The sequence below is a fragment of the Chelonia mydas genome, chromosome 23 (assembly GCF_015237465.2).
Source record: "Chelonia mydas isolate rCheMyd1 chromosome 23, rCheMyd1.pri.v2, whole genome shotgun sequence".
Lineage (NCBI taxonomy): Eukaryota > Metazoa > Chordata > Testudines > Cheloniidae > Chelonia > Chelonia mydas.
In genome coordinates, this window is record NC_051263.2 from 5,574,496 (window position 1) to 5,596,027 (window position 21,532).

The 21,532-nt window shown below is 61.3% G+C and overlaps 1 protein-coding gene across 11 annotated transcripts; it reads right to left on the bottom strand.

Annotated features, from left to right (window-relative positions):
* Positions 1-89: 89 nt before the first annotated feature.
* On the bottom strand, positions 90-21,243 carry SYMPK (symplekin). 11 transcript variants are annotated; one of them, XM_043534484.1, is made up of 27 exons: positions 21,071-21,243; positions 20,328-20,567; positions 19,085-19,150; positions 18,570-18,623; positions 17,965-18,038; positions 17,136-17,262; positions 16,612-16,861; positions 16,283-16,453; positions 15,659-15,898; positions 14,798-14,952; positions 14,048-14,198; positions 13,223-13,436; positions 10,983-11,133; positions 10,663-10,898; positions 9,895-9,976; positions 9,454-9,567; positions 8,923-9,070; positions 8,229-8,389; positions 6,036-6,144; positions 4,944-5,044; positions 4,291-4,381; positions 3,794-3,895; positions 3,341-3,528; positions 2,387-2,563; positions 1,589-1,678; positions 999-1,304; positions 90-384 (listed from the first exon to the last, which is right to left on the bottom strand). In XM_043534484.1, exons 2-27 carry the CDS (start codon positions 20,433-20,435, stop codon positions 205-207), a joined length of 3,846 nt encoding a protein of 1,281 aa, XP_043390419.1. In that variant the 5' UTR covers positions 20,436-20,567; positions 21,071-21,243; the 3' UTR covers positions 90-204. The 11 variants fall into 11 exon arrangements, with proteins under 11 accessions (XP_043390419.1, XP_043390418.1, XP_037740435.1 ...); XM_043534483.1 differs by having other exon boundaries at positions 21,103-21,201; XM_037884507.2 differs by having other exon boundaries at positions 13,223-13,457; positions 21,103-21,201.
* Between the last annotated feature and the right edge of the window lie 289 nt (positions 21,244-21,532).

A 21,532-nucleotide genomic window follows, 5' to 3' on the forward strand; every position in this document is an offset into this window, starting at 1 on the left:
CTCTGGAGGGTCAGGGAGATGAGCCGCACCCCAGGGAGGGACACGCCCCACGCAGACAGGGAGGCAGAAAGGCCCAGGACCAGCGACTCTTGATTTGGCCTCTTTATTTGGCCAAGAGCCAGGCCCTTAGCTGTGCAGTTTCTGCTCCTCCCCCCTCCCCCCTGAGTGTCTTTGCCCTCGAGGGGCCGGCTCTGCCCCGCCCCATCAGCTCTCTGCTTTCTGCTCCTGCTCCGCGCCGCCACCGCCGGGCTCTGGCAGCTCCTCAGGCTGGCTGACCGCCTGGGGCCCGCCGGGTGCCGGCTCGTCGGGCGTGAGGCTCTCGGGCTTGCTCTCCGCTCCCTCGTCCGCGGCGCTGCTGGCTCCCGCCTCCTTGCTCTTCGCTTCCTGGTAGGGGGCAGGGAAAGGGGGCAGACAAGATGCCTCATGGAGACACCCCAGCCCTGCAGCCGGACAGACCAACAGGACCCGTTGCGGAGCTGGATTCTAGCTTTAACTGCCACCCTGACCCGCAAGAGGGGATCATGTCCCTAACTGAGATCTCAACGGCCCCTCACTTATCCTGGGGCACTCCCACCCCAAGATCTCTACATCAGCCTTGGTTTCCCGGCCTCAGGCAGGAAGGGGAGGAGCCAAAGGCACTGGATTGGCCCTTGGTTCCATGCTTTGGTCAATCAGACCAGTGGGGGTGGAGCAGCCCTGCCCCCAGGGCAGACTGGCTCAAGCGGCAAGCAGGGCAGGGTCACTGGCTGCACAGGGGTTCGGCAGCAGGAGCCACCTTGGCCACTATGGGGCAGGGCCCTTGATGCTGCAGTGTTTGGGGAGCGCCATCTGGTGGCCGGCAGAGCTCTCCGTACCCCCCTCTGTGCGAGGGGACACTGGGAGGCCAAGAAGAAGTAGGAAGCTCTAAGGCCAGCGAGGGGTTAATGGGACCCTGGCTGTGTGCAGCCCTGACTCTATGCACGAGCTCTGCCAAGCGCCCGTCTGTGCCCAGAACGTACCTTCGCAGGTAGGGGCCCCTCCATGCTGGAGTCCAACAGGGACCCATCTCCGCCTGAACCCTCCTCTTCCTCCTGCATACTAATGAAGATGGTGGGCGTCTCCACCTCGGGCCCCTCCTCCCGAAAGTCCATAGGCTCCTCAGCAGGCAGCGGTGCCAGGGCATGGGCAGGGCGCGGCTGGCTGGCTGGCTGCTTCAGTTTCTGCTCCTCCTCCAGCTGGCGTTTGAGTGCCTTCTCCTGGGCCAGCCGCAGAGCGATCATGTCCTGGGACATGCGTGGGAGGAGGGGCGCGGGTTCCAGCTCCTCCTGCCCGGGGATAAAGCACCGTCAGCCAGGGAAGGGACCCCTCCCCATCCCTTCGAGTCGGGGTAGCAAAGGACTCCGCTCAGAGAGTCTGGGCTGGGGACCCCGCTCCCTGCCAGCCTGCAGGGGAAATAGATGAGGCCCGTCCCACAGACCCTGGGCCTCTGCAGCAGAGCATTCAGACCAGCCCTGTGGCTAGAGTCCCGCCCCCAGCACCTTCCTGAGCCCACAGCTCTGTTCTGCACCTTCAGGTACCGGCTTACTCCCTCCCCGGCGTCTCCGCTCACCTCCTCCAGCGGCTGGGAGTCCTTCACCTCCACCTCCTGCTTGCTGCTGGCTTCCAGGATGGCCATGGTGGAGTTGGGGACATGCGCTTGCTGTGCGGGATGGGGAGGGGAAAGAGGGGCCGGGTGAGCGAGGCATGCGGGAGCCAGCTGCCCTGGGTCCGGGGCTCCAGCCTCTCCCCTGCCCTCCCAACTGGAGAGAGAGGCTGGCCCGTAAGGACCTACCCTGGGACAGGGGCAGAGTTGTCCTAGGGAGCAGTCACTAGTCGCAGCAGGTGAGTTTAAAGGCTGAGCACGGGCTGGCTGACTGGGGTGTGGTGTCCCCTAGGGGAGAGCTGGGAGCCCCACTGCTGGGGGTACACAGCCAAACAGGGGCAGAGCCCAGCACACTAGGGAGCAATCTTGCATCAGGCTCCAGGGGGCACTGTGACTAGGGCCATCCTCCTCCTCCCATTGAGGGCTGGTGACACATTGCCTGACTGCCCACCTGCCCCAGTAAAGGGGGGGATGCTGGAGCCCCGAGGGAACTGGGTAAGAACAAACCCTAAAGAAAGCTCCGTACCCTACACCCCCACCTTGGTTAGACTGACGGGAAGCACTGCATGCTGGGGACTTGCAGTCTCTGGGGCCCACACTGCATGCTGGGGCCCTGCAGTCTGTCCCCATTATTAAAGGGAAGGACAGCTGCATACTCCACCATCACTTGTGCCCCCCCTCCCCAGATTACACTCAGCCCCCAATATCCTCAGCCCCCAATCTCCTGCATGACTCCCCCCCGCCCTCCAGGGAGCAGGCCAGTACCTGGTGCGGAGTGAAGGAGCGGACATGGGCCAGCAGGGGCTCCCGCAGCTCGGGGCACTTCTCGAAGACGGCGTTGAGCTGCTGCGGAGGGAGCTGCAGGATGACCTGGAAGGACTGGGGCTTGGTGCGCTGGCAGCATTTGATGAAGCCCTCCCACACTTTGGGGTACTTCCACACCTGGGAGGGCAAAGGGGGATGGTTAAGAGTGTGGCCTTTTCACTATGCCCTCCCCTGCACACCCACACATGGGCACAAGGGGCAGTGAATTCAGCCAGCCCTCCATGTGTCAGCAGGTCACACTGGGGGTGGAGAAGCCCACCCAGAGGCAGTGCTGAAAGCCAGGGCAGCTGGTGGAGGAGCGAGGGGGTAAGGTGCACCTGGAGCGGGGCAGAGGCCTGGCGTTGTCACATGCACCTCCGGAGCCCACGCCCGAGGGGGAGCAGGGCTGAGAAATGAAGAGACCTGGGCTGTCTGGGGGACAGGTGAAGAGCTGCCCCGCCCCCAGCTACTTTGGAGAAAATCGCTTTCCTTGGCGCTAGGATGCTGCCACCTCTGGGGAGGAACCCAGCGGCCAGTCAACAGCCAGACGCCACCAGCGCATGGCAGTTTAGGACAGGAAGTGCAGACTAAGTGCAAGGAGTGGGGGCTGAGGGAGGCCGAAGAAAGGAGAGGGGGAACGGGCCAGGACAGTGGACTGAACAGAAGCCAGCGACGGGATCTTAGGGTTATGGCTCAGCCGGGAGAGGACAATGCCAGCTCCAGAGCCCCCTACCTCCGGGGCACTAGCTTAACAGGGCCTCAACAATAAGAGCGCCCTCTGTGGATCACCCCCGCCCCGCTCCACTCCTTAGGAGCCCTGGGATTTCCAGGGGCTAACCCAACCCAACTTAGCTTGTGCCGGGGTCCCAGCACTAGGCTGCCTGGCCAGGCTGCGCCGCGGGGCCGGGTTCCCACCTGCTTCATGATGAGGCGGGACAGGACGTTCATGACGAAGCCACCCAGGCGTGGGTACATGGTCAGCGACTGGATGACCGTCCTCATGAGCAGCATAGGCAGGGGGCTCTGCTCCATCAGCTGCTGCATCACCACGGCCAGCACCTCCGACGTGTAGACGTTCCTCTCGCCGAAACACAGGTTGGTGGCTGTGGTGGAGAAGAGATGACGTCAGCCAAGGCTGCCGGGGATTCGGGGGTGCGGCTTAGACACACGGAGGGGCAGAGAAGAGAGCAGGGGGTAGGTCACCAGTGGGCACGAGACGAGAACCCCGGAGTCCTGGCTTCCACCCGTGGGCCAGTTAAGGGGAAGGAGAAAGGGGCAGCACAGTGGCGCAGGCAGCCAAAGGGCTGGCCCAGCAGACGCAGCCGTCCCCGCTGTCCGAGTCTGCCCAGGGCTCCGGCACCCCCTTACCTTTGATGATGGATTTCATGTCGCACTTGGTGGAGTCGATGTTGTGCAAGGCGATGAGCAGCTCCCCAGGGTTCAGGGGGGACACGGCCGAATTCCCTTCGCCTGCACAAGGCAAAGAGGGGGAGGCTGAGCTGGGAGGCTGGGCTGTCTGCGCAGATCCACTGTGCCCTAGTGGGAGGCTTGTACTGGGCGGCCTAGGGCCCTGCTGCCCAGATCGGTTTCTCCCCAGGCTCCCAACGAGAGACAAGATGGGGCTCCTGAAACTTCCCATGCTCAGGCTTCTCCCTGGCTGGGCCAGGGGGCGTGAAGCTCCTACCCCCGCCTGGAATGGACGTGGCAGGACTGACCCCCAATTGTCCTCCCACTGAGTGTTATGGCACCATTGCCCCCCACAGGGTCCGTTGGCACCAGCCCATCTCCCAGCATCATGTCAGCAGCTAGCCCCGCAGAACGGGGAAATCGCAGCCCTTCGGCTCAGCTCCCGGCTCAGCACCTACCGTGCTGCGTCCCCAAGAGGCGGTTGAACACCTCCTTCACCACGATGGGGTTCAGCTTGATGAGCTTGGGCAGAGCCTGGATCACCTCTTTCTGGGGGAGAGAGAGGGAGAGCTTGGCAGATATTGGTTATGCCACACGACCCTCCAGCCTATTTAACACAGGGGAGACTGAGGCATGGTAAGGGGACAGGGCTGACTCGGGGCTCACACTGAGCCAGTGACAAAGCCAGTAACGGAACCCAGGAGTCCTGGCTCCCAGCCTTCCCCCCCACCCCCGCCCTGTTCTAACCACTAGACCCCACTCCCCCAATGGAACCCAGGAGTCCTGGCTCCCAGCCCCAGCCCTCTAATCACTCAATGCCACTCCTCCCCCCACACCGAGGATGGAACCCAGGAGTCATGGCTCCCAGCCTCTCACCCAGCACTAACAACTAGACCCCACTCTAAATGGAACCCAGGAGTCCTGGCTCCCAGCCCCCTCCCAACCCCCACTCTAACCACTAGAGCCTACTGCCTCCCATAAGAACAGTCTCCCCTAGGCAGTGGCTGTCCAGCCACTACCCCCACTCCGGCCGTAGCAGCAGCTGGGCCAGGCAAGCTGCCAGGAGCCCTGCCTGGCTCAGCAGCACCCGCCAGGCCCCATGGGGTCCTACCTTCTCCAGCCCGTTGAGGACGGGGATGAGGAACCGGACGTCCGGGAGCCGCTTGTGGTAGAGATCGCGAACTCGCTTCACCAGCTCGGGAGATGGGGGCACTGTGAGAGCAAGGGCAGGTTGTGACGAAGTGGGACTGTTCTTAATGTTTCCTCTGAATAGTGTGGGGATGCCTCAGTTTCCCCTAGGCAGTTCTTAAGTATCTAGGGGGTGGGGTAAGGGTGTATGATCACCTAGAGGGTAGGTGTGTGCAGGGGTCTGGACACAGAGATTGGCCGACACCCTGTTTCCTGGCAACTGATGGCCTGGGCCCTTCCACCCTGCAAGGTGAGAGCTAAAGAGTTGGAGAACAAAGGAATCAGGTGACCTCCTGGCCCGGAAAGGGGAAAGCCCGGAGGAGGGGCTGGAGGGAGTTTTCAGTTTGGGGCTGGCTGGAGACATGGAGTGAAGGGCAGACGTGGTTGTCTGGCTCACTGTCCCCCAAAATGGACCCAGCTGAGGGGTCCGGCTCTCTGTACCTACAAGCTCTGTGTTAGACCATGTTCCTGTCGTCTAATAAACCTTCTGTTTTACTGGCTAGCTGAGAGTCATGTCTGACTGCAAAGTTGGGGTGCAGGACCCTCTGGCTTCCCCAGGAGCCCCGCCTGGACGGACTTGCTGTGGGACGTGCACGGAGGGGCAGAGGATGCTGAATTCTCCGAGGTCAGACCCAGGAAGGTGGAAGCTGTGTGAGCTGTGTGTCCTCAAGACAGGCTGCTCACCGAAAGGAGACTTCCCCAGAGTCCTGACTGGCTTCGTAGGGAGCAGTTCCAGAGCATTGCCTGGGGACTCCGTGACACAGGTCAAGGCCAGGGGAGGGACTAGAGATCAGCTGGAGAAGCCCAGCGCTGGTCTCTGTGTGTGGGTGGGTGGGGGGAGGATGAACGCTTGAGGAAGCAATATTCCCATTTAAGGGGAAACTGAGGCACAGGGCAGGACAGACAGCCAGGGAGAAAAGCCAGCAGGCCTGCTCTAGCCCTCCGAATGCCCACCCATCTGGAGGGCAGTGCCCACTGGGGGGGGGGGTACAGTGGCAGCATGGGGTGGGGATACCTTTATCTGTCAGGCTATGCAGGCAGCGGGTCACCAGGGTCTCAGCCCCTTTGGGGCAGTTCTCCACCAGCAGCAGCAGCTCCGGGGAGTTCATCCCCATCCCGCGGATCTGGGCAAGGAGGGGAGAGAAGGAAGAGGCAGTCTCAGAGCAGAATCACCATGGATTGCGGGGGGGAAAGAACCAACTGTGCCGAGTCAGCACACGCAACAGGGCCGTGGCCTCCCCACCAAGCCCCAAGTGAACCCAGCTAGTGGAACGCAGCCGAGTACTCCAAACCCCCATGCTCCTGGGACCCTCCCCACCCTGCTGCAAGGTAGCCCAGCAGCCGGCTAACCCGATCTGTGCAGCACGGCCAGGTAATGCTCTTTGTTTGCACCTCCCCCCCCCCCACCAGAGGTTGGAGTCTGCATGGGACACTCCAGCTTTAGGTTCTGTTCAGAAAAGGCAAAGGGAGATGGACAGAGGCTGTAAGATCACAGACCCAAGGCTGGCTGCCCACCAGAGATGGCTTTGAGCCACAGGCAGGAGCAGTCTGGAGGATAACAGGGTTATAAGGAATGGCCAGCATGGATTTGTCAAGAACAAATCATCCCAAACCAACCTCATTTCCTCCTCCAACAGGGGTACTGATCTCAGAGGTAGGGGAAAGCAGTCGGCAGGATCCAGCTTGATTTTAGTCGGGTTGAACAGTTCCACCTGACAGTCTCAGAGCAAACTAGGGAAATGTGCTCTACGTGGAATTGCTCTAAGGTGGGGGCACAAAATGCCGTTACCAATGGTTCACTGCCCAACTGAGAGGATGTGTCTCTCGGGGTCCCACAGGAGCTGGCCTTGGGTCTGCTACCGTTCAGTATTTCCATTGCTGACCCAGAGATCGGAGTGGAGAGTGTGATTATAAAATCTGCAGCTGACACCCAGGTGGGAGGGGCTGCGAGCACTTTGGAGGGTTAGGACTCCGCAAGAAGAAATTCCATCAAGACAGGCGCAAAGTACTGGTACTTAGGAAGGAAAATATCAAATGCACAACTACAAAACAAGGACCAGCTAGGGGGTCGTACTGCTGAAAAGGAGCTGGGCGTTAGAGTGGATCACCAATTGAATGCGAGCCAAGAACGTGATGCAGCCGTGAAAAAGGCGAACATTGTTCTGGGTGTATTAACAGAAGCGTCGCAGGAAAGACACGGGACATAACTACCCTGCTGTACTTGGCACCGGGGAAGGCCCCAGCTGGAGGGCTGAGTCCAGTTCTGGGCACCGCACTTCAGGAAAGATGCGGACAAAGTGGAGAGAGTCCACAGAAGAGCAAGAGAAATGCTCCAAGGTTTTGAAAACCTGGCCTAGGAGGAAAGGTTAAAAAAAACAGGTACGTTTAGCCTTTAGAAAAGCCTGAGCGGGGAGTGGAGAACAGTCATCAAATTCGTTAAGGGCTGGTATAGAGGATGGAGATCCAGCATCCTACCTTCAGTGGACATGGCGAACAAGAAGCTATGGGCTTAATCTGCAGTGAGGGAGACTGAGGTGAGATATTAGGACAAAAACTTTCCAACTCTCAGGGGAGTTCAGCTCTGGAACACGCTTCCCAGGGAAGCTGTGGGATCCCCGTCCAGAGAGGATTTTAAGACCAGGCTGACCAACCTGGCACGGCTGGTCTAGGTTTACTTGGCCCGGCCTCAGCGCAGGGGGCTGGGCTTGGTGAGCTCGAGGCTCCTTCCAGCTGGACATTTCTGGACTCCAGAACATGCTGATCGACCCAGTTTTAAGCCAGCTGTCAATCATCCATTAACCCTTTATTTCTAACCTGAACCTTAATAGAAAGTGTGACCCATCAGCCTGGATCATTATTAGGTGTATTACGGTAGCGCCTAGGAACCACAGTCACAGCCAGGATCCCATTGTGCTAGGCACTGTACTTTTGCTTTGCTATTAGGTGTATTATGGGAGCATCTAGGAGTCCCAGTCACAGAGCAGCCCCCCCACAGTGCTAGGGGCTGTACAGATGGCCCCTGCCCCAAGAGCCTAGCTTTGAATTCCGTCTCCAGCCCTGGGCTCAGACAGCTCCAAGTCATCGGGCCCCAGCGCCCCTTTGCTTTGGGGTCGGCCTTACAGCAGCCACATTTCGCTGTCCCCACCTGCACAGACAGCCCTGTACCCTAAGCAGGGGGTCCCCGCAGAGCCTTTCCCGGCTTGCTCACCGGCTGCTCGATGACCCGCAGCACGGTGCGCTTGATGTCAGCGATGGCCTCTGTGTAGACCGACGCCAGCTCATGGATCAGCTTGTGGTTCTGCGGCAGCAGGGCCAGGTACAGGTACAGACACTGCTTGACGGTCTCCTCGGTCCAGGGAGCAGCCACCTCTGCATGACAAGGGCGGGGGGGGGGGGGGGGAGGGGGAGATCGGTCGTGGGGCTCCCAGCGAACAGCAGCAGCTGGAGAACCACGGGGAAGAGCAGCAGCCGCCCCAACCTCCAGCGCCAGCCCGCACCCAGGGCGCCAGCCCAGCAGGGAGACAAGGGACAGGCTCAGACTTCAGGGAAGAGCCAGCAGCTGGCCCGATTAACTCTAAGGAGGGGCTCTCTGATCCGCGGCTACGGAAGCAGCAGACGGCTACCAGCACAGCGGGGTTGGAGTGCTAACCACGGCAATGCCAGCTCGCGGGCAGAACCCAGCCACGGGCCTGAGATGCCCAGGAATTCCCCGCGGCTACGAGCACAGATCTCCTTCCTCCGATCACCGAGCGGGGAGCAGCCATCAGCACCAGGCTGGGACTGGTGCCAGCACTGTAGGGGAGATCTGACCCACCAACTAGCGACACTGAGGACTGCCCCCCAGGGACAGCAGCCCACGTTCATTGGTTGTCCCCCGGCCATGCACGGCCCTGCCTTGTTACCCGTGTCCTTGTCGGCGCCGAAGAGCACAGATGGGGGGTTGGGGTGCACCAGGAGCTGTAGGTAGTTCAGTGCAAACTTCTCCACGTACTCCCGCAGCTGGTCCTTCTCGTACATGCGCTTGATGAAGAGGATCGCCTGCTGGCGGACCTGCAGGGCAGACGCGGCATGTGAGGGGAGCGCTCACCCAGCACTGAGGCAGCCACCTCTGGGGCAGGGGCAGCTCAAGACAGCTGCACAGCAACGCCACACGAGTGCTCCAGGCCGGGAATCATACCCCTGGCTAGCTGCTGGGGGACAGAGGCCTGGGATCTGGCTAGGACAGCACTGGGAACCCTCCGTCTCGCTCAGGACGCTGGGGGAGCAGTGAGGAGCTGAGTTACAGGTCTCATCGGCAGGATTCCTGAGCCTTTGTGGCCAGAGCGGTGGGAGCCTGGCCTGATGCAGTATCTGGGGGGATGAGCAGGGCTGAGTGAATGCACAGAGGGGCTGGACGATACCACAAGACACTGGCCCCCGGTTGCCTGACGCACCTTGTCCTTCTCATGGGAGCTGAGGTCCAGCAGCACGTGCAGATACTGGAACTGCCTGGACGGACGCTTGAAGATCAGGTCCCGGAGGGTGGACATCCCCAGGTAGGTGCGGCTCTGCGACAGACGACCCCAGTGAGCAGATGGTCCCCCAGGGGCTCGGCTCTGCATCCCTCCTCCCCCCACTGTAGGCTTGGGAATCGGCTCCATGCATTCAGCCGGAGGAGCTCGATCTAAGGCGGACAGGCAAGTGCCAGGTGAGGGACGCGGGCGGTGGAGCAGGAATCACAGGAGCCTGCCCGCAGATATTGGGTGCAAACACCATGTGATGGGGAGATACCAGCCCCACCCTGCCCCCCTGCAAGAGGGATCAGTTAGGATCTTCTTAGGCAAGGACGGTGCCTCTTGAATAGCTGCTCTCCCCACTCTGCTCCTCGAACCCACCTCATCCTCGCAGTACTTGCGGATCACCTCCAGGGCGCTCTCTGTGATGAGTGGGGCTTCCAGCACCACCTTGGTGAAGATCCTGTAGGGGGCGCACACACACAGACCATTACCACCAGGCTGTGGCCCCAACATTCCCTTTGAAAAGGGGCCCTTCGCCTGCCCCTGAGATGCAGCCACCTCTGGGGTGGGCCAGGGATGGAAAAGGGAGAGAACCCCTGCCCCATGACATTATCCAAGTCACTTCCTCAGCTGGGCAAGAGATGTTTAGGACAGGAAGTGCAGGCAGATGTCTCCAGCTGAGAGTCCCATCTCCACAGCCCTTGTGCCCCCTGCTGGGATGGAGCGAGGATGCTCACTGCTGTGTGATGGGGACACCTGTCCCCTGGAAAACCTTCCTAGCGTGGCAGGGAAGGCCAGGTTGGCAGCCCCACGACACGGCAGGGAGCTGGTCCCAGCAGGAGCGTTAGTTATGGTACAGGAATCCGGGCTGGGCGCTGGTCTAAGGCAGGTGATGCTGATGGGAGCCCTAGCTGCCACAGGCAGGACACTGCTGGGAGGAAGCTCACAGCACTGGAGCCCTAGCTAGGCACTACTGGGAGGAAGCTCGCAGCACTGACATCCCAGCAGGGTCGCAGCTCATGGCACAGGCTAAGCTCACCCCCCCACCCAGGCTAGTCTGGGTCCAGACCAGTGACTCAGGCCAGGACGGCTCCGCCTCTCAGCTCCTCCCCCCCGAAGCTCAGCCCCCATAGTGGGGACACCCACCCATCCTTCTGGTCTGGTTTCTCCTGCAGGCCAGAGAGCAGGCCAATGAGGCACTCGTCGTAGCTGTCCAGGGAGCCGGCGGGGAACGTGCTCAGGTAGGCATTGTACTCCTGGTACAGCCAGGCAAAGGCCAGGTCCAGCCGGTTGCGGATGTCGTCCAGGATGAAGGCCAAGACCTCGCTCTTCAGGGGCACGTCAAACTGGGTCACCAGGGACGAGAGGATCTTGACACGGGCCTGGTGGGGAGGGGAGAGGGGAGGGGAGGGTCAGGCACGGACGGTACCCAGGCCCTGCCCCTCTGCGGCTGAGCCGGTGCCTACCTGGGCCGCCCCGCTGCAAGCGACGGCTCTCTCCGAGCACAGGATCCGCTTCACGGCTCCCAGCTTCAGCTTCTCCATCTGCACGTCCGTCAGTGGCTTGATCGCGTCGCTCAGGCGGAAAACCTTCTTGCGTCCGCCGGCGCCCGCCAGCCTGGAGCAGGGAGTTAGAGTGTGGCTCAGCGCCGGAGGCGGACACGGTGTGTAACATTCTCACGAACCACCCACGCCTCAGGGTACCCATTTGGCTTGGTAGCACTACCCACCGGGCACAGCGGGAAGGCCCCAGGCATCTGGGCGGTGGGAACGCGCCGTCAGGAGCTGGCTGGACTCAACATACGTCATGTGGGATTGGGGAAAATCAGTGCCTGAGCGTTAACGGCCGCAGGGGGCTCAGGCAGGACCAGAAACTCAGCAGGGCTTGGCAGGTGGAGGACAACAGACTTGAGGGGGCAGAGAGGTGTGTTGACAATGGGAACACAGAGACCCCGTGAGGGACCCCACAGGAGCCTGGCCTGGCTCCCGCCAGGACCAACTGCCATAACCTCCGATCCTCTTCGCTGACCTAAAGCCCTCCCAATGGTATTTGTGGTTCACAATCAAAATGGAAGGGCACATGGAGTGGAGTCCCACAGGGATCAGTTTTGGGTCCAGTTCTGTTCAATATTTTCATCAATGATTTAGATAATGGCATAGAGAGGGCACTTATAAAGTGTGTGGACGATACCAAGCTGGGAGGGGTTGCAAGTGCTTGGGAGGATAGGATTATAATTCAAAATGATCTGGACAAACTGGAGAAATGGTCTGAAGGAAATAGGATGAAATTCAATAAGGACAAATACAAAGTGCTGGACTTGGGAAGGAACAATCAGTTGCACACATACAAACTGGGAAATGACTGCCCAGGAAGGAGTACTGCGGAAAGGGATCTGGGGTCGTAGTGGACCACAAGCTAAATATGAGTCAACAGTGTAATGCTGTTGCAAAAAAAGCGAACATCATTCTGGGATGTATTAGCAGGAGTATTGTAAGCAAGACACGGGAAGTAATTCTTCCGCTCTACTCTGATATGACCTCAGCTGGCGTATTGTGTCCAGTTCTGGGCGCCACATTTCAGGAAAGATGTGGACAAATTGGAGAGTCCAGAGAAGAGCAACAATTGGGATTGTTTAGTCTGCAGAAGAGAAGAATGAGGGGGGATTTGATAGCTGCTTTCAACTACCTGAGAGGTGGTTCCAAAGAGGATGGTTCTAGACTATTCTCAGTGGTAGAAGAGGACAGGACAAGGAGTAATGGTCTCAAATTGCAGTGGGGGAGGTTTAGGTTGGATATTAGGAAAAACTTTTTCACTAGGAGGGTGGTAAAACACTGGAATGCGTTACCTAGGGAGGTGGTAGAATCTCCTTCCTTAGAAGTTTTTAAGGTCAGGCTTGACAAAGCCCTGGCTGGGATGATTTAATTGGAGATTGGTCCTGCTTTGAGCAGGGGGTTGGACTAGATGACCTCCTGAGGTCCCTTCCAACCCTGATATTCTACAATTCTATGAAAAAAATGATGAAAGGTCTGGAAAACATGAGCTATGAGGGAAGACTGAACAAACTGGGTTTGTTTAGTATGGAGAAGAGAAGACTGAGTAGGGACATGATAACAGTTTCAAGTACATAAAAGGCTGTTACAAGGAGGAGGGTGAAAATTGTTCTCATTAACCTCTGAGAACAGGACAAGAAGCGATGGGTTAAATTGCAGCCAGGGCAGTTTAGGTCAGACATTAGGAACAAGTTCCTGTCAGCGTGGTTAAGCCCTGGAACAAATTGCCCAGGGAGGTTTGGAATCTCTGTCCCTGGAGGTTTTTAAGAGCAGGTAGGACAAACAGCTGGCAGGGGCGGGCGTGAGTGCAGGGGGCTGGGCTAGTTGTCCTCTCGAGGTCCCTCCTAAGCCTGCGATTCTATGATGCTCTGGTGCAGGGACTCGGAGCCTGTTTGTAAAGGGCTGCCTGGTGGCGCTGCAGATACTGACTGACGGGCACTGATCCCCAATGGGGCAAAACCTCTCTGAGCAGGAGTCTGCCTGTCAGACTGGCTGGGCAGAGCTCCCAGCGGGCAGCAGGGGGTGCTGCAGAAGAGCCATCCTGGGAGGCGCCAGCTTGCCCTGGAAAGGGCTACGACCTCTTGGGGTACCTCCTGGGAGACTATAAACCCCAGGCACAGCACAGACCCTGAGGGCCCACCCCTGAAAAACCTCACCTGGTCTGGGTGGCCGGGATGATGGGCTCTGGGCGCCGCTTGGCCTGGGGGGCCTCTTGCTCCAGGAGGATGGTGACGCAGCCCTGCGCCCCCAGCACGGAGATGGCCTGCCCCTGAGACAGTGAGGACAGGCGCCGTTTGATCAGCACGCTCTCGGGCTTCACCAGCTTCTCCTCCTTCGGCTCCTCCTTCAGCAGCTTGGTGTGTTCCACGCCTGGGGGACGGGGAGAGGAGCCTGTGCCAAGGAGCCGACTCACTCACGGTGCCCTCGCGAGGCCAGGCAGAGCCATTCAGCCCCCGGCCACCAGCCCCAGAGGAAGGAGAGAGGAGCCGGGAAACAAGAGCTGCAGCTACCCCCAGCTCTGCCGAGGCCCCTCAAACACAATCCACAGCCCCCTGCCAGCCCCCCCCCCGAGCTCCGCCTGTGCCCCTCCCTCTTGAGCCGCAGCCCCCTGCCAGCCCCCTCCAAGCTCTGCCTGTGCCCCTCCCTCCTGACCCGCAGCCCCCTTCCAGCCCCCCCCCAGCTCTGTCTGTGCCCCTCCCTCCTGACCCACAGCTCCCTGCCAGCCCAGCCCTGGAGTCCCCCCAGCTCTGCTGGTACCCCGCACTCCCGACCTGCAGCGCCCCCACCCACTGGAAACCACTCACCCCCAGCAGGCAGCGAGGAATCTTGTGGATGGGGAGGGCTCCCGAAGTCTGGAGAGGCAGGGAGCCGACGAGCAGGGGAGATGGCACTGAGTCTGAGGTCTCCCCGACGCTAGCTCCCCTTCCCCCAGAGCTCTATTTGTGCTACAAGGGAGACCTCCGCTCCCCCAGCAGACGTACCTGGCCCAAGCCCTGCAGCCGTCATCTGGGTGGCCATCAGGCGGGCGAGATGCTTGATCTGGGCGTCCGTGCCAGCCGACTCCACGGGGGTGTAGGTGGCTTGGAAGGAGGCGGGCATGGTGTCGGGTAGGTACACCATGCTGATCAGCACCTGAGGCAGGAGAGCCAGGACATGGCCGTGATGCAGCCCGCCGGGGGATGCCCCGCAGAGGGCGGTGCTCTTATGGGCCCCAGGCCCTGCGCTCTAGGCCCAGCGCCGTTTCCAGCAGCGAGGCCTCTCCGGCTTCCCACCAGGCCAGCAGGTTAGAGACCACGCTGCAGGGAGAGCACCCCCTGCTCAGCCCCCACCCAACCGCCCTGCAGCCCAGGGCCCCCCAGTGGCACACTGGGGTCACCACTGATTGCAAGGCAAGATGGATTGCAAGCTGAGCCCCCTGCCCCACTCCCCGCAGCACAGCGTCCCCTAGCGCCATCGCACTGAGGTCAGCACTGACTGCGAGGGGAGAGCGCCCCCTGCTGAGCCCTGTCCCGCTCCCTGATCCCCCTGGATTTCCTCACAGGTCTCCCATCCAGCAGACCTGACACTCTTTAGCTTGTGAGCTGTAACAGGAGCCACTGCTCAAGGCCTGGCGGTTGCAGCCCAACACACCCCTCCCCGGGCAGCGTGTCTAAGCGTGGGGGCGGGGGGGGAGTGCATTTCAGGGGACTCGGGGACCCACCAGCACCGAGCCAGGGCCCAACCTCACCCACCAGATTGGCCACATTGTCCGGCGTCAGCAGGGGCTGCAGGAACTCGGCCGTGATGTCCGTGTCCGAATGGGTGCTGGTCTGGGCAGAAGGCTTGGGTGGTGGTGCAGCTGCTTGCTCCAGATCCTTATCCTCATCGTCCTCCCCGAGGGGTGGCTCTGTGCCGCAGAGGCCTGGGGTTAGAGTCGAGGGGCACTGCCAGCCCCAGTCAGCCAGGACTGGCACCATCTCCACCACGGGCTTGGCAGCGGAGAGCAGGCTCCTGGCAGGTGCCACAGAGCAGATGCCGTGTGCACACAGAGCTTCACTTTCCCAGCAGCCCCTGGGACCAGAACCTTGGGTCCACAGCTGGTACGGCCCCAGCAGAGGGGAGGCAGCTTCCGCCCCACACGCTGCCCCCTGCCAACCTTACCCAGCCCTGGGAAGGGATTTCACTGCCTTAGAAACCCGACCTCTAAGGACAAGCTGGCTGCTCCAGGCCTCTGGCCTGCTGGATCCCCGACTTTGCTGCACAGGCTGCACCCAGGGGCCCAATTCAGATGATGCCTGGGACACCAGTGCTCCCATGCACCCACAGCGCCCCCTGCTGGGAGAGGCTGGGACTGGAGTAGCCAGGAGCTCCCCCCACAGCCAGCTCCTGCCCTGCTCCCCACAGCGCCCCCTGCTGGGAGAGGCTGGGACTGGAGTAACTGAGCTGTTCCCTTGATCACCTCCCTCTGGGAACTGGGACAAACTCACTGCACAGGGGGCTACCCAGACAGCTCTCAGCTTCCTGCACCTCATCTCCCAAGGCACCCCACCCCCAGAAACGGTTGCTGCTAAATGGTGCCTCCCAGTGGAGCGAGGCCTGCCCTGCCCGCTCACCCATCTTCATCTTCTTCAAGGCTGGGTCACTCTCGTCCCGCGGGCGCTTGCGCGGCTCCTTCAGGCTGGGCATGCTGCGGGTGATCTCGGCCTGCTGGGTGCCCAGGTCCACCAGCAGGGTGGTGATCTGCGCCTGGAACTCGAAGGACGAGGGGTGCTTCAGCACGCTCAGCAGGTGCAGCTTCAGGTTCTTGCGCACGCTGCTCACCTGGGATTTAGCCAGTGTCGGCGGCAGGTTGGCTGGCGGGAGGGCGACATGGAAGGGGCATCAGGTATGCAGGAGGGGGGCTGCCCCAGAAGGGACCCGCTGTAGAATGGAGGCTTGGGCTAGGCCTGGGGTCTGGCTCTGGGTGGAGAGTGGGGTGCAGGGCAGGGCAGAGGGTCAGGACTCCTGGGTAGGAAGCGGGGTGCAGAGTGGGGGAAGGGCAGGACTCCTGGGTTCTATTGCTGGACAGGGAGTGGTGGGGTGGCTGGGAGCCAGGACAAGTGTTGGGATTTCATTCATTAACACACACAAAGCCCTTTGGGCTCCCTGGCTGAAGCCCCCGGCCGACTGCTGCGCCCAGTGGCTCAGGCCAGGGAGGAGGGTTCCAAGGCAGAGCCCGGCCAGGTGGCAGTGCTTACCATGCAGGGTCTCGTAGGCCTGGATCACTTCAGCCATGAACATGGGCCGCTGGCGGGCAATGGAAGCCAGGGAGCCCAGCGCCGCCGTGAGGTTGATGCTGGAGATGGCCGGGTGCACCATGAACTTCAGCAGCTGCTCCAGGGCCGCCTTGCCCTCCTCCCACAACACATCTGAAAGGCAGGAGTGGGTGGGGTCACGGCACGGGCCGCAAGCCGTGGGCTGGGTGGGGGACGGCTGTTAGTGGTGGAGGGGCTGCGTGCCGACAGGCAGTGGGACCCCAACAGATCACCCGACCCGGCTCCTAGAGCCCTGCTGGGCCCCCACTCACTGTGTTTGATATAGGGGTGGTCCTTGGGGATGCGGTCGAGACTGATGTCGTTCTCGTGGCGCTTGGGCACGTCCGAGTCGGGCATGCGGGGCGACAGCGTGATGATCAGCCCCTCCACGAACTTGATGGCGTGGGTGCGGATGCCGTCATTGTCCGAGTCCAGCAGCAGGATGATGTCGCTGGCCATGGCCGACACCATCTCCCAGCAGGCCTCCTGCAGGTCGTTGATGACCTTGGACTTCACCATCCACTGCCGGGAGCCAGAAAGGAGGGGTGAGAGCCCAGGCCGGCTGCTGAGCACTGATGGCCCCCGACAGCTGGGGAGGGGAGCACAGTGCCCCCTGCGGGGAGAGGCCGGGCCTGGAGTAGCCGGTCACTGCCCACACAGCCAGCGTCCCACCCCATTCTCCACGGTGCCCCCTGCTGGGAGAAGCTGGGGCTGCAGCAGCCAGGCGCTCCTCCCCCAGCCAGTGCCCCCTGCTGGGAGAGGCGTGGGCTGCGCAGGCTGGCCGAGGGGCGCTCACCTGCAGCGCCACCTTGTAGAGCTGGGTCATGGCGAGGATGGCCTTCTTCACCACGTTGACGTTCTCGTCCTTCAGCAGCATGTTCAGGTTGGCGATGAGCTTCAGGAGCAGCTCGATATCCCGTTTGCTGGGGGGGGGGGGGGAGGGAGGAGACAGACAGAGCTGGCTGGAGGTGGGGCAAGCAGCTACTGCAGCAACCAGACCCTCATCCAGGACCAGAGCAATTGGCTTCTATGGAAACCTCACCCCTTGTACAAGTGGGGAAACTGAGGCAGAGGGAGGGAGTTGCCATGGTCACACAGGGAGTCAATGGCAGATCAAGGCACAGTACCCAGGAGTTCTGGCTCCCAGCCCCCTCGCCCTAACCACTTGACTCCATTCCCCTCCCACAGCTAGGAATAGAACCCAGGAGTCCTGACTCTTCTCAGCCCCTGTTGTAACCTACCAGGCCCTGCTCACAACAGGGATCTTAGCTGGAGACAAGGGATAAGCGCCTGCCCCACCCTGGACACCCCCCGCCTCAGGGAAAAGCCCAGTCCCACCGGTCCGTAGGCAGCCGACTTCCCTTCTGCAGGCTGCTGCTGGGACGCTCCTGTGCTGGCTGAAGGGAGCTCCCAGACTCAGCCCCTCCCAGCAGGGGGTGCTGTAGGGAGCGGGGTGGGAGAGTCCCAGCGGCTGCGGCCTGTGGGACGTGGGGCAGGAGCGCTGGCTGGCTGGGGCTCCCATCTAGGTGCTGTACAGACCTGTAGCACCCTGAGGGCTTGGAAGCTGTGGGGGAAGGAGAATTACACCCAGTGGCTCTGGGATGCAGCAGCCAATCTGTCCTTACCAGGCCTCTTCTATGAAGCCGATGACAAACTTCCGCACCTCGATGGATTTGTCCGCCTGGAAGGCGATGATCTCCTGCAGCCGGAGAGGCGGGCGGTCAGGGCCGGCCTCAGCTGCCCAGCGGGCAGCGGAGCTGGCCGAGAGGGGGAAGCGGGGCCATGGCAGAGCTAGGGTGCCCCCGAGTCAGGGCAGGGAGGAGGCTGCGGAAAGCTTTAGGTTAGGCCCAGGTGAGAATATTCACACTCCACGGGCCTGTGTTTGACACTGAGCAGTCTAAGCCGCCAGCCCTGGCACTGCCCAGGACACGCCAGGCTTGAGGGGCATCTGGGGCTCCAGCTGGAAACCCAGGCAGCCTTTGGGCAGCCGCTCATACCTCACCCCCTGCCCCCCAAGCCATGGGCCTGCTGAGCAGGGAGTTAATGTTCTGTGTCAATCAGACGAGTTCTCCACCTCACTCAGCCGTCACAGGGTTGTGGGGGCCACTGAGTGAAGGGCCTGCAGCGCCACCGTACTGCACCGGCCCTTGGCATGGGCACGAGGAGAGTCAGGACAGGCTGTTTTCAGAGTCATTCCCGGCACCCCAAAGTGGCGCCCAGGGCTACTCACATCCAGGAAGTTATCCAGCAGCGTGGGGTCCTTGTTTATAATTAGCTCCTGGACCTGTGGGGAAAGAGGAACGGCAGGGGGTGAGACTCGGGCGGATGGAGGGGTTTGTAGCATCAGCCATCGCCCATCTGCCTCCCCCCAGCGCAGCACCCTGCTCCACGGACCCAGCCGCTATCCAGCATTTCTGCGACACCAAAAAACTCCACACAGAGCCATGTGAGCCTAGCAGCAGGTCTTGTTCCTGCAAGGAGCCAGGTGGAATCAGAGAATCCCAGGGAAGCCAGAGAGGGCCCAATGGCTAGAGAGACGGGGAAGGTGTGGGTCCTTATGAGAAGGCCAGGGAGGAATCTGGGAGGCATGAAAAAAAAGCTGATGCTATTTGACCCTAGCCCTGCTGTCTACACCTTTGACAGGCAGGCACGGGATCTCGTGCCCCTCTACAGCTCTTCCCAGCTCCCTGCATTCCAGCCCACCGTCATCCCATTGCTGCAGGGAGGAGCAGCATTTTTGCTCACCTGTTTGAGGAGGTTGATTTTAGAGTCGTTGCTGATCAGGGCAGCTTGGTTTAACAGATCCACCACCTGCAGAGAGAGGAGGCACCAAGTAATTCAAGATTGGCCTGGCTCCTCTCACAAGACAGATCAAGCTGACGAATGAGGCAACACCCAAGGGCCAAGCTAGGCTGGGAGCTCAGGACAGTCCTAAGTTAACCACTCATGCGGCACAAAGCAGCACCACAAGCAGGGACGGCAATGAAGTTAGAAGTCCTGCCCGGTACAGAGGGACTCCACACAGGTAGCTCAGGAGGGGTACGCGACAAATGGCGACAGCTGCCCTGGTGACAGACACCTGTCCCACTTGCATTATGGTAGTGCCTAGATCAGGGCCTCATTGTGCTAGTACAGACCCATTGCAAGAGATGGTCCCTGCCCAAAAGAGCTTCCAATCTAAACCCTTAGCTAGACAGGACTTTACCCACACCTAGTTTCCTCCAGCGCGGATGCCGGTGTACCAGTATAAAGGTGCTTACACTGGTATGGGGAAGGGGAATTCCAGGATAAGGCTCTTTGATGCCAAAGTAACTGAGTCCATGCCAGGTTGCACCAGTGCAATATACCAGGAAAAGTAACACATCCTGACCCTGCATTAGTGACCCTGGGATAAAAGCCGTGCAGACAAGACACGCAAAAGATGGGAGGGGAACCAGGCCCAGAGAGAAGAAGGGATGTGCCAAAGGTCACCCAGTAGGGCAGTGGCAGAGTCGGGATAGATGCCAGGTCTGCAAAGTCCCAGCCCTGCCCCCAGACTACGCTGCCTCGCAAGAACCAGACAGAGCCAGTAAACACCCTGTACAGAAGGATCACTGAGGGGCACGGCACGTGGCCCCAACAGTTAGCCCTTCAGGACACCCATTGAAACTGGACTGTAATTGGCAAGAGAGGTGAGCAGACTGTAACCTGTTCCACAAACCCCAGCGCCAGCCACTCCCCCTCCCCGGAGGCTGGAACAGAGCTGCTGCCCCCTAGAGGGAAAGGCCCTTATCCTAGTCATGACACCCTCCATGGAGCCTGTGTGGGGTTGGTGACCCCTAGAGGGGAAAGGCCCTGTATCCCATTCCCTGGGCAGCCAGTGCCCAAGACCTGGGGCCGGATCAGAGCCACCTCTCTTGTTCCTGGTCTAGGGCTAAAAGGGACCAGGGCCTGACTCCCAGCCCACTTGAATGTTCAGCCTTCACCGACCGCTCCCCGCCCCACGCACCCGCTCCGAGGTGGTCATGCTGTCGGTGCCGCTGCCCTCCTCCTGGGTGAAGAATTGGGAGGCGATGCTCATGCGGGCGTTGCTGCCCTCCCCTGCGCGGCTGGTCATGGTGACGCGGGCACCCGGCGCGCGAGCCGTTCCCAGCCGAGAGCGGGATGCCCCTGCCAAGGGGTCTGTGCCCAGCACTGGACGGGCAAGAGGGCAGCTCTGTCTTCCCGGCCCAGGGGCTCTCAGCTCAAGCTGCTAACGAGGAGACTAATTAGCACCCTGCCCCCCACAATCCCCAGCCCCCCCCCCCACATGAAAGCCCAGGCCACCCATCACCCCAGTCTAACATCCCCACACCCAGATACCCCCCAGCCCCTCCTTGACACCACCCCGGCCTGGATGCCCTGTTACCCCACAGGACCCCCAGCCTGCCCCACTGCCCCCATGGGATACTTATCGGCCCCACCCTCCCCCCATTATCACCGCCCCAGGCCTCCCCCAGGGATCACGTCACCTCAGGGCAGCCCCCCCTTAGCCTCCAGGCTCGCTACCCCCCTCGCCGGCCCCCTCCCCATTGTAACCCCCCCCCTCGCCGGCCCCCTCCCCATTGTAACCCCCCCCTCCCTCGCCGGCCCCCTCCCCATTGTAACCCCCCTCCCTCGCCGGCCCCCTCCCCCTTGTAACCCCCCCCCTCGCCGGCCCCCTCCCCATTGTAACCCCCCCGCCGGTCCCCTCCCCCGCGCTCACTCACTCACTCGCCCGCCCGCCCCAAGCCGCGGCCCCTCACACTCCGCGCGGCCTCCTCCCGGCCGCCATCTTCCCCCGGCCCGAGCGGTGCGCACTGCGCAGGCGCGCGCCGCAAGGCCGCCTGGGTCATGTAGTTCTGTTGCGTGAAGGGGGGCCGTGGCGGGGCCGCCGCGGGGGGTGCTGGGTAACCGAGTCCGTCGCCTGGGGCTGCCTGCCGGGTGGGGTGGATGGTACAGCTCCCTCCTGCCCTTTGACCCATGACCCCAGCCACAGCGACCTCTCCTGGTGCCCTTTGACCCTTGGCCCCACTGCCCTGATCGCAGCACCCTCCCTTTGATGACCTTTGACCCCTGACCCCAACCTCAGCAGCCGTCCCAGTCTCTGAGGCGGAGGCGCGGCCAGGGGGCTCCACGTGCTGCTTCCGCCCTCAGGCGCTGCCCCCACAGCTCCCATTGGGGCCCAGTTCCTGG

Bases quoted from the DNA above. Each gene is read 5' to 3' on its own strand.
- SYMPK (XM_037884507.2), bottom strand. From the start codon at position 21,192: ATGACCCAGGCGGCCTTGCGGCGCGCGCCTGCGCAGTGCGCACCGCTC. The intron at 19,151-20,327 runs GTGCGTGGGGCG...CTCTCTCTGCAG, and splicing joins GCATGACCACCTCGGAGCGG to GTGGTGGATCTGTTAAACCA. The intron at 9,071-9,453 runs GTGCGTCAGGCA...TCTGCCCTGCAG, and splicing joins GCTCCCATGAGAAGGACAAG to GTCCGCCAGCAGGCGATCCT.